Source organism: Thamnophis elegans, chromosome 4 (genome assembly GCF_009769535.1).
Source record: "Thamnophis elegans isolate rThaEle1 chromosome 4, rThaEle1.pri, whole genome shotgun sequence".
Classification (NCBI taxonomy): Eukaryota; Metazoa; Chordata; class Lepidosauria; order Squamata; family Colubridae; genus Thamnophis; species Thamnophis elegans.
Window position 1 is genome coordinate 124,935,907 of NC_045544.1, and position 12,134 is coordinate 124,948,040.

General features: G+C 40.6%; 1 protein-coding gene across 1 annotated transcript in view; it reads left to right on the forward strand.

Annotated features, from left to right (window-relative positions):
- The window catches only part of CLIP2 (CAP-Gly domain containing linker protein 2), a 77,285-nt gene extending 74,474 nt beyond the window's left edge, over positions 1 to 2,811 (forward strand). The window contains 2 exon segments of the mRNA XM_032216568.1: positions 653 to 715; positions 1,669 to 2,811. Coding sequence (XP_032072459.1) covers positions 653 to 715; positions 1,669 to 1,680 — 75 coding nt within the window. The 3' untranslated portion in view covers positions 1,681 to 2,811.
- The last annotated feature ends 9,323 nt before the right edge of the window (positions 2,812 to 12,134 follow it).

Here is a 12,134-nt window from a genome sequence, read left to right on the forward strand (position 1 = left end):
GTTAGACTTATATACCGCTTCATAGGGCTTTCAGCCCTCTCTAAGTGGTTTACAGAGTCAGCATATCGCCCCCACAGTCTGGGTCCTCATTTCACCCACCTCGGAAGGATGGAAGGCTGAGTCAACCTTGAGCCGGTGGGATTAGAACCACTGAACTGCAGATAACAGTCAGCTGAAGTGGCCTGCAGTACTGCACCCTAACCACTGCGCCACCTCGGCTCTTTCATGCCCAAGGCGGGATTAGAACTCAAGGTCATAAAATGGAGCACAACTCACTTAAGAACTGTCTTGCTTAGCAGTGGAAATTTTGGACTCTTGTGGTCATAAGTTGAAAACCACCTATTTTCCTGCAGTCAATGAACTACTGAACATGGGTATAATTTGACACGCAAATGATTCAAATTTCATGGATATTATTGTTATTTTAGCTGAGCCTCTTGTTATGCAAAGAGGAGATTAATATGGAAATACTCTTCAGTTTATTCTTTAATAAAACATTATTACTTTTATTGATTTTCTTTTCTCTAATGTCTCATATTCTTCTTTACATCATATAAAACTGTTCATTTTTAATGGAATTCTATCTCTTTTTAATGTATCGTCCAAGTGTGTGAATTCATAAATCATTTATGAATCTTTTAAATTTTTTTAGACTATTGGAAATTCTGGATCCGCTAATGGAGTCCATCAGCAAGAAAAGTCTCACAAACAGGAGGTTGGTGACTCTAAATATCTCTAAATATCTAAATATGTAAGAATTTCTCCAATTCCACTTCTGACTTTACTCCAGAAATTGAGATACCAGATGTCTTATCTGCTTATTGTGTAAGGTAGGATGCAGTTAGATGTTTCGAGTATTTTTAATACTAATTAATTTGTTCCCCAAATTGAAATAGGTTTACTCTGCTTAAAAGCACCCCCTACAATTATCCATTTCCCCCAGATCAGTGGTTTCCAAACTTGGCAACTTTAAGACTTGTGGACTTCAACTCCCAGATTCTGGGAGTTGAAGTCCACAAGTCTTAAAGTTGCCAAATTTGGGAACCACTGCCCCAGATGATAGAAGATGATCATATCAGTTATTCAGCAAATGTCCATAAATGATTTTTTTTTAAAGTTCATTTTAACCCTTTGCTTTCTGAGAGCTCCAGCTGATCACACAGTTGGTCTAAGCCATTCAAAAGCTGAACCAGTAAGAGGGCTAGTTGATTGTAGTGACCTTTGACCCTGGCCTTTCAAGACAATTAAGATGTCATAATTTTGGACTGCCTCTGGAACCCTGCCAATGTTACCTGGAAAGAGGGCAAAGCTTTACAAGAGAAAATTTGTAGCTCAGGATTTAACTTTAATGCTTTCTGAGCTCCATGATTTTTTGAAGATCTTTCATTACCAAACTAGGTAGCATCATCAGTTCTAGTATTGATGGAGGACCACCACCACCCATATCGGTCTGTTAGCTACTGTGGATTCATTACTGACCATAATGATTTGTTGAACAACTGTCACAAGAAAAACAGTAAAATTGGCTCCATAAATTGATGGTCCTCTTTATGGCCAATCACAGTTATGACCATAATGGGCAGGCTCTTACCGTCATAACTCAAGAACCGCTTGTATTTCATCATGAGAGCAGTTATCAGATTCCTAATCTGGTCTCTTGTACTACAGGAGAAACACTGATGGAAAAGAAGGAAGGAAGAGAGGAAAAGAATATGGAAATCATTGGCTCTGTTGTTGAAGAAGAGGGAAACTTGGAGACGCCTCCCCCAAAGCACCACCAAAAGCATTTCCACTCTATGAACCAAGTGGAAGTCAAGAAGGAGGGTTCCTCCCCAGTGATTTCTTTAGTTCTACGTTGGGTCCAGCTCTTCCAAAGATGCGGTACAGTGGTCGTGCCTGTGGCTGAATTTCTCTTTTGCTACCTGCAGCCTTTGGCGGTCATTTTTATTGGCATGGTGTGGATCATGTCAGGTTTTTTTGGGGAGGTACTTCCTGCTGCGCCGGCGAGATACCTCATTTCAGTGGCTTTTGAAAGACATTGGAGATTTTTCTAAGCGACGCCCCCTTTGAATACTTGCTTAAGTAGCTAATAATTTTGCACACAGTTTTCAGATTTCCCCTTCCAGATCCGCCAGATGGACCCAGATTACAAGTCTGCAAAAGAGCAAAGATCGAGCACCATTGACCATAGGGAACAACCCAATGCCTGTTTGAAGAGAATCTCTGCCCACTACATTAAAAAAAAACCCCTCTCTTGAGGTGTCAGAAATATAGAGACTTTGCTTAAAACCTAACGATATAACATGGGATACGCCTTGTGAGGTGGACCTTCTCTAACTTATTTTAACTTCAGTCATTATCAAGTCATTGGTGGTTTTAGAGTTTCTGAGCCAATGGTGGACTTCTAAGCTGGTGCCCGCATAGTTACATCTCTCATCTCTCATTCAGAGATACATCATCTTTAAGCCAATGATGGTTAGCCCTTGAAACTAAAGTTGAGTTGACCTAAAGATCTAATCAGCAACTCTGGAGGCAACTGCGATGTCCTTGTTTTGAGGGTGGGGGGGGGTGGCATTCTTTCTTTCTCTTCGACTTATTACGCTTGAAATTTGGAAACATTTTCCCAATAGCTCTTTTCTTTTCTTTTCCTGTCTTTTTTAAACAACCTAGGCCCTGTTTCTACACGCAAGCAGAATTGCAGGGATTAAAACCCTTTACACCCAAATAAGATGCTTTTCATGTGTTTCGGATTTCAGCTTCCAATCATTAAGACAGAACTGCAAAAAAAAAAGGGGGGGGATGAATCCAAAATAGGCAGAGAATAGGTTTCCTGCCTGCGCCTCTGTTTTGCACAGATCGGTCTGTTTGTGTGTTTGTGTTCTACCACCGCAAATGACAAGGGAAGTAACTTGTGCGAGGCGACAAGGAAAGAAAGTAGCTTGTTTTGGGGGGGGGGGGGTGAAGGCCAGAAGAATTCCAACCAAACCTTTTGGAGCACAAATGCTTTGCCAGTCGGTGGCAGGAATCTTCCGATAGTATATCCTCCCTTGGTTTTCTTGCATGTATAAATTGAGACGCAGTGGTACGCAGATTTGAGAAGAGAGAATGAGTGTCTGTGAGTGTTGTCTTACAAAATGCCTTCCTTTGTAAACATGATTTGTTAAAAGAAGCTGTCTAGAAATCGGTGCTAAGTAAGAACCTAAGAAGTGGTCCATACCAGGGGTCTCCAACCTTGACAACTTTTAAGATTTGTGGACTTCAACTCCTAGAATTCTAGGAGTTGAAATCCACAAATCTTAAAAGTTGCCAAGGTTGGAGACCCCTGGTCCAGAGGAAGAGGCCTTCAAAAAAAGATCTACTCCTCCCACCCAAGCATTCTTTCTCTTCATTCTCCCAATATTATATTGTGGTTTTTCTCCATCCCACCACCACTGTGGGATTTGAGGATTTCAGAGTCCACATTGTTGTCAGTCCTAGTAACCATTCGAAGCAAGAACACATTTCTGCTATTCTCATCAAACTCGGAGAGGCCAGCTGAAAAAGAGCAAAGTGAATAACAGTCCGGACAGTGGGTCTGGCATTCAGAAATATGTATCCTACAGGTTGGATTGACCCTAGTCTGTTGGCGTAGTTTCAAAATAGTGTTACGGAAGCAGAAATCCTTTGAATGAGGGTGCTGGAATTGGGAAACCAAGATCTTAAAATGCTAAACCTACATGTTCTTTCTTTCTGTAATCCTAACCGTGTAACCCTAGTTCTGTGCTCTCAAGGATAACATCCCAGGGCACCAAAGATCCAAATGGGCTGAATCTTGGAGCAGCTGAGCTGCCGGCTCTAATGAGATCTGGAATCCAATTGGACCCTTTCCTTGGTACTTAGACCAGATTACCACACTACTCCTTTATGATTCTTAGGCGCTGATTCTTTCCTTGAGAGGGTTGAATTAATAACCAGGATCCTATCATTGGGTGTCTTCTCCATGAAATTATCTGTTGAAGAGAACTGGTGGATGGAGAATGTAGGATTCCAACTGAGAAACTATCTCTCTGGGCTCTGATCAGGCATTTTAAGGTTGCGAATGTGTTTTTTGCTGCTTTTTCTCTTAAGGCAGCCAACTGATTCTCATTGAAAACTGCTACCTAGGAGGAAGTGCCATGTCAGCTTCATGTATTTTATGATCCTTCAAAAGGCCTTGGACTCTACTTTCATAGTGACGGATTTGCCAGTATGTACAGTAAACTTTCACACACTGACGTCCTCTGGTTTCATTGGGATCTCCACGCCCGTATAAAGATGTCTAGCTTTTGACTATGCTAGCTTAGTCTGGAAATTGGAGTCCCAACACGTACGGGAGTCATCAGGATGAGGAAAGTTGATTTACAGTATTAAGGATAGTAAGTTACCCATTTGTCTTCATATACCTCTATTTTTCTCCAGCTCTTTGTCATTTTTCTATATTCCTTTATTGAATTGTATCACCTGAAATGTTGCTGCTTGATCTTTTTTTTCCTGCAAAAAAAAATGGGCAGTGCAAATAATGATGGTGGCATTTTCTAATCGAGTTTGTCTTTCTTCTGTGTTCTGTTTTGATGGACAGGAATTGGAGCAAGCTGACAAGTAAAAACACAGAAAAACAATATTTTGGAGGAACTCTAATAAGATGTTATTAGTGTGATAATTCTCAACACAGGGGTGTTTTATTTTTTTTTGCTTTGATAAATTATGTCCATTTGTCAGTGAACCAAAAAAATCAACACTTCTACAAATCTTTACCATCTCTTTCTTTTCACCAATACTGTTTTATCATGCCATTAATTAAAGTTATCTTTTGGGAAGTGAATTGCAGAGATGGCCAGTAAGAAGCCCGGATCTTGGAAATATAAATGAATTGTCTGTTAATGCAAAGTTTGCTGCTGCTTGGCTAATTCTATACATGTGAACAGCTTAACTTACCAGAAATAGAAAACGTACTTTGGTATCTGTATGGAATCTTGGTTTATTCTACAGCTAAACAAGAGATTGATGTTGGTTTATAAACACTGGCTGTATGAGGAGCAATTAACAACGAATCCAGGTTCCAAAGGGAAATGTGTTTTCTTGGGCCATCAGGCCAAAAGAAGCGGGAATTTGTACTTAGCAAACTATTCATTCATGATTAGCCAGGATTCATCAGAATTCCAGTTTACTTTTGTATGCAAACACTGTCTTTGAAAGAAGAGTGTCAATTAACTTCTTTATTTTCCATCTTCTGATAGAGAGCTGGAATTATTTGAGTCCTTTCCAGCTGCTTGCTTGTTTTATTTATTCACCTAATGGCAAAATTTGTCCATTATGACCCTTAAAAACTACTAGTAGCTTATCTTCACAGGATTGCAAGCCAAAGTAATTGTGCTACTGTGTTTTCCCAAAATAAGACAGGGTCTTATTTTCTTTTGGCAACCTGAAATAAGCACTTGGCCTTATTTTTGGGGAGGTCTTATTATTTTGAGGTGCAGGAGGCGGCGAGCGTGGTCACCTCATGCTTGCTGCTGTGTTGCAATATTTTCAGGGATGGCTTATTTTCAGGGGAGGGCTTATTTTAGGGCATGCGCTCAAAAGCCTGATTGGGCTTATTATCCAGAGCGGTCTTATTTTCGGGAAAACAGGGTATATTACAAGCAAGAGGCCAGTCCATCCTACCATTTTCATCAGGAGGAAAAAGAGATGGAAAGCAAAATTCCGCAACAAAAAATGTTATAAAAGCGCTAACATTCCTGGTTTATTTTCCAGCTCTTCTGGCTTTTAAGCAACAGGAGGGTTAGTGGGACACTTAATGAAAGTCTGAACTTATAGCAATAGCAGTTAGACTTATATCCTGCTTCATAGGGCTTTCAGCCCTCTCTAAGCGGTTTGCAGAGTCAGCATATTGCCCCCAACAACAATCCAGGTCCTCATTTTACCCACCTCGGAAGGATGAAGGCTGAGTCAACCCTGAGCCGGTGAGATTTGAACAGCCGAACTGCAGAACTGCAGTCAGCTGAAGTAGCCTGCAGTGCTGCATTTAACCACTGCGCCACCTCGGCTCTTATAGCATTGCTGTGTGGTAGATGAGTGGGACAGATCTATGGCAGTTTGCCACAGCCAACTCACAAAGGCCAGCTTGCCACAGTCAACTCGCCATGGGACAAGACGCTATTATCAAAGAAATGGTGAATAGAATCCTAAAGAAAAGATGCGAAAGGCGGGAGGAAAATGAAACGGGAATGACAAAAAAATATATATTTTAAACTTTATTTTCAATAATGAATTGGCATTGCTAAATTGTCCCGTGGTGAGTTGGCTGCAATGGATGGGCAGCGGTGAGTTGCCCCATTCCGAAGCGGGACTGCCAAAATCCAGAAAGTTGATCTCCCCCCCCCCCCCCCCAGCCACATAAGAAACAACAACTTTGTACAATTTTGGCAGCATGGTTGATAATCTCGTGTCGCCTTTTGAAACGGAAGTGCAGATGTAGTCTTCTACATCCCGTGCACATTAGGTTCTCAAACTGATGCTTCCCAGACTTACTAGTCTCTAATTCTCAAATATAACATGCTCGAGAATTTTGGTATAGTCCAGTACATCTAGAGGGTACCAAATTGGGGATACTGCATTTTGCTATGGTCAAGCTATTCTCCAAACCATCTGAGGGTAGAACAGGAGCAATGGATGGAACTAATCAAGGAGAGAAGCAACCTAGAACTAAGGAAAAGTTTCCTGGGAATTAAAACAATTTATTAGTGGAACAACTTGGCTCCAGAGGTTGTGGGTGCTCCAACACTGGAAGTTTTTAGAAGAGATTAGACAACCATTTGTCTGAAGTGGTGTAGGGTTTCCTCCCTAAGCAGGGGGTTGAACTAGAACAGTGGTAGTCAACCTGGGTCCCTACCTCCCACTAGTGGGCGTTCCAGCTTTCATGGTGGCCAGTAAGGGTTTGCTGTAACTCTGCTTTATAAATTTTATAAAGTAAAGTTACTTCCCTACTTTATAAATCCCATTAATATGGAACCAGTGGGTGGTTAGAAAATTTTACTACTAACAGAGATACAAAGTGGGCGGTAGGTATTAAAAGGTTGACTACCCCTGGACTAGAAGGCCTCCAAGGTCCCTTCCAACTCTATTATTCCTCTTTGTGTTTCAAATAATATATGCATAGCCATTTCACAGGAAGTCAAATCCAACTCCAGGGCAACTATCAATGGAGAGCATTCAGCATTTATTCTTTGAAGAGATATATTAATCCACTAATCCTGCCAGTCCAGTTTATCAGGTTCCTGAACAGGAAAGAATCCAGTCAAAACTAAGTATAATAATAATAATAATAATAATTAAAAATGGATAACTTTTTACCCATGTGGTATGTATCCTAATTTGTAGTTTTAGACACTTTTTTGGCTATCAATTTTGTTAGACGACGAAAATTGATTTGACAGCAAATGTCTATTTTATTATCGCCTTTTTTCTGTTCGTTTCCTCTGTACAAAAAGCTTAAAACAGATGGGAGTCAAAGTGTAACTACTTCTACAGATTATGTATTCGTGTATTACAGGCCCCGAGACTGGCTTTCTATAGTGTGATGAACTCATACTAAACCAATAAAAATTGTGCAGAAGAGACGTTGCCTCTTGTCCCTCTCCTTGATGAATAATGACACAAAACTGATGAATCGGAAAATGACACAACATTCTGAAATGTTTGTAGGTTTTAAAAAAAGTTTCTAATCCGCATTAGTGTAATACTAATGTTTTACTACAGTTAAATACACAGTAAAGAAATTAAAATTCCATAAAGGAACACCATTTATTAATTACTAGTCTTAAAAAGTTTTTGTTTCAGATTTTTTAAAATCTCAGCTTTATTATTTTTATAAATGAATAATGCATGGAGGCAACATACCCAATACTTCTTCTGCCTCCTATTTTCTTCATAACAACAATCCTGTGATGTGGGTTAGGCTTAGAGTGACTAGCCTAAAGTCACCCAGCTGGCTTTCATGCTTGACTAGAACTCAACAGTCTCCTGGTTCCTAACCTTTTATCCGTCAAATTGCATTAATATATGGTGACCATATTTTGAGGGGGTGTAAGAAATAAAGGAGAAACCTGAATAAGGAACAAATCTGATAGAGATTCATAATAAAAACAAGTTTGCTTATAACTTTGCTTATAACTTTGCTTTACAAGAGAAATAGAGCAAAATGAAGAAAAACTACAGAAATGAGAGCAGGAGGAGCCAACGTTGTGATGTCACAACGTGCGGTCTCGATACGCCAAGACCATTGTTGACACTTTTGCCGCTGGATGGTCCATTGAGACCTAAACCATCCCGCAGAGACGGTGATCAGAAAGACGAAGCCTTGTTGGTCTCAGGGACATCGCAAAGTCCCTGATCGACCCAAGGAAGTGCTTCAAGCCGGCGGTAAACAGGCAGCCCCCAGGCTGATGAAGTCGGGATGGCTCTGGAAGGAAGGAAGTGAAAAAAGAAAGTGAGTCCATCTGGTGAGGTATTTTTTCTTTTTGCGAAAGACTGCCCAAAGAAATTTTCTTTAAAGCCAAATTAGATCCTTAAGCAAAAGAAGTAAGTGGCAAAATTAACTTATAGTGGATTGCTTTGGAAAGCTTTTTTTTCCTTTGTAACTATAATTTGTGGACTGAAGTGCTCGCAACGTTTCTCATTTCTCCTCTTAAAGTGAACGATTGATTTTTTCTTTCTGCTTTTTGTTGCTTTATTTTTTTGACTTCTGGATTAAAAACTAATGATCAAAATAAAGGACATAAGTGAGTTTTTGAAAAACAAAGGACAGATTTCTGAAATAGAGAACATAGGGACACTGCATTAATGCTGTGTTTTCACACAGAAAAGAAGGCTTGCTTCCAAGCCTCACATGTTGCTGTCTATTTGCCTTTTCTCTATCCTCACAACAGTCCAGAGACAGAGTGAAGCTGAAGCTACACAACATAACACTTAGACGTATATAATGCTTTATAGTTCTTTATAGCCCTCTTAAAGATTTACAGAGGCAGCCTATTGTCCCCAACAATCTGGCTCTTCATTTACCAATCTCGGAAGGATGGAAAGCTGACTCAACCTTGAGCCTGTCAGGAATGAACTGCTGGCAGTCGGCAGATTTAGCCTGCAATACTGCATTCTAACTACTGGGCCATCACAACTTACTGGTTAATCTAGTGTTTCTGAAATTGTGCAATAAATGAAACAATAGAAGAAAACTATAGTTACCACACCACTGAAAAGTGATTTACAACCAGTTCTTGCACTTAAAACCATTGCAGTATTCTGAAAGTTGGGTGGTCGGCAACTGGTATGTATGTAGTTGCAGTGTCCCAGTTCATGCTATGAACCGTTTGCAACCTTCCCAACTGGTTTCTGATAGGCAAAGTGAATTGTGTTAATGACCGCAAGACTCACTTTTAAAGAGATTTGCTTTTAAAAAAGGTCATAAAATCAGGCACAACTCACTATCAAATTCTGGTCCCAATTGTGATTGCAAGTGATGGACTACCTGTAATTGGTTCCAGAATAGAAGACCTGCCAATGTTGGGGTAGGCCTCCCCATCTGCATTCTTCATGTTAATGTTAATTACTGACGTCCTGCAAAGGCCACAAAAAGTCCTTTCACTGATGTTGTTCCAAAGTGTGTTTCCAAGAGAGAGGCTGATATCCTCCAAACATCTCGGGTACAATTCAAATTGGTCTCGTCTATGACGGAACAATTGGATGGGATTTAAAATTCAAACCAGAGAGTAGTGAAGCTGGTTGTTGCTGATACTTTTAAAATCGAACACTAGGTGGCACTAGATGCCTTATCTAAATACAGTCAGATCTCGTTAGCCTGAATTATTACATTAGTTCTGGAACAACTTGTGAGACTCTGCTTACGCATCTCTCTGATTTAATCCAGTAAATCAAATACTGGCCCCTTTGCTGTAAATAATAATTTCCTGGTCCATTGGGCCATGCCAACTCACTACTTTTCATTACATTTGTTATAGCCCTCCCTCCCAATTTTTAAAACACACGGGGACAAACCTGGAATAAGTCATGACTATCCAATTCCTACTTACAGTTGCTTTATCAAAGGTGGTGTTCAGTGGTGGGTTCCTCTCCCCATCGCTACCGGTACGGTGCTCACGGGGCCACATGTCTTTTCATACACATGCACTGCGCACACATGCGCACTCCCAACGCCCCTGCAACACCCAGCTGCTTGTCATCTCGCGGAGGCGCCACATACTGTGTGTGCAGGTGAAATTGGTCAGTTTCTTTAAAAACCAGTATAGAACGCGGGTGGGCCAAACGAGCCACTGTACCGGTACACTGTCAGCTGCCCCTGGCTACTACCAGCACGCCCATACTGGGCTGTACCGGCTGGAACCCACCACTGGTGGTATCCTGAAGCTGATTGTTATTTCTGTCAAACTGGAAAGTGTCTAACCATTCATGGAAGTAGTATTGACCTTCCAGTAGTAGAAGTTATATACAGATAGTCCTCATTTTACAATCGTTCATTTAGTGACCTGACAACGGCATACTCACTTTTGTTGCCAGCAGTTTAACATTAATGGCTAGGTGTTGTGTTATTTTGAGGGGACCTCACATTTACACTGTTATACAGGCTGCATACTCACTATTTTATATTGTAGCCAAGTGACATTTCTTCAGCGTTGTCACATGAAAAGATATACTTAATATTTACAGAATGAGAGGGGGTGTACTCACTTCTGTGATATACTGTATAATTAGCATTTCATCTAGATTAGTAAAACACAATAAAACCCAAGTAATCGTCTATTGGAACAATACACCGACAAGCAAAGTCCATGGGAGAAGCCAGATTTGTTAGCGGCAACATGATTCACTTAACAACCATGGCAAAAAAGGTCGTAAGATGGGGCACAACTCACTTAACAACAGTTTTGGCGCTCAATTGTGGTTGTAAGTCAAGGATATCGGCATTGGAAAACCAAACAAAGTTTTACCAATAATATGCACACTGAAAACAAGCCATTTATAAGAAATGTCTGGAGATTCTCAGCCATCTAGGTCATGGTTGTCCCAAAGGTGCTTTTTCAAGAGACAACTGGACTTTCTTGTGTTTTTTCTTTTTCTTTTGAAGACGTTTCGCTTCTCATTCAAGAAGCTTCTTCAGCTCTGAGTAGATGGTCAGAGCCAAGGTGGCGCAAGTGGTTAGGGTGCAGTACTGCAGGCCACTTCAGCTGACTGTTATTTGCAGTTCGGCGGTTCAAATCTCACTGGCTCAAGGTTGACTCAGCCTTCCATCCTTCCGAGGTGGGTGAAATGAGCACCCAGACTGTTGGGGGCAATATGCTGACTCTGTAAACCGCTTAGAGAGGGCTGAAAGCCCTATGAAGCGGTATATAAGTCTAACTGCTATTGCTATTACTTCTATTCCCCACCATTGAGTCACAGCTGAAAAAGCTTCTTGGATGAGATGCAAAACCTCTTTTAAAAAAACAACAACAACAGAAAGTCCACTTGCCTCTTGAAAAAGCACCTTTGTAAGAAATGGTTCCTCAAAGACTTTTTGAATATAGCAGAGAAGATTGACTGCACATTTTCAATTTTTTAAAAAAGTACTCCCCTTGGCCCAAGTCCAAATTAGATAGTTGGAAATATAGGTTCATAATGTACAAGCCAATTACCACAGCATAATATAAATCTATCTCACCAAGTAGGTAATTACAAAAGGCTAATGTGATTTTGGATGACACAAACAGGTCAAGCTTACTGTACAAAGGAAAATAACTACGTATGCCTCCGTCAAATCCCATCTAGAGAGGTTGCCACAGAAGAAGAGGGAGTCAAGCTATTCTCCAAAGCACCCAAGGGCAAGGAGAAGTAATGGGTGGAAGCTCATCAAGGAGAGAAGCAGCTTAGAACTAAGGAGAAATTTCCTGGCAGCTAAAATAATTAATCAGTGGAACAACTTGCCTCCAGAAGTTGTAAATGCTCCAACAGTGGAAGTTTTTAAGAAGAGGTTGGACAGTCACTGTGTCTGAAATGGTATAGGGTCTCCTGCTTGAGCAGGGGGCTGTACTAGAAGACCTCCAATGTCTCTTCCAATTCTGTTATTCTAT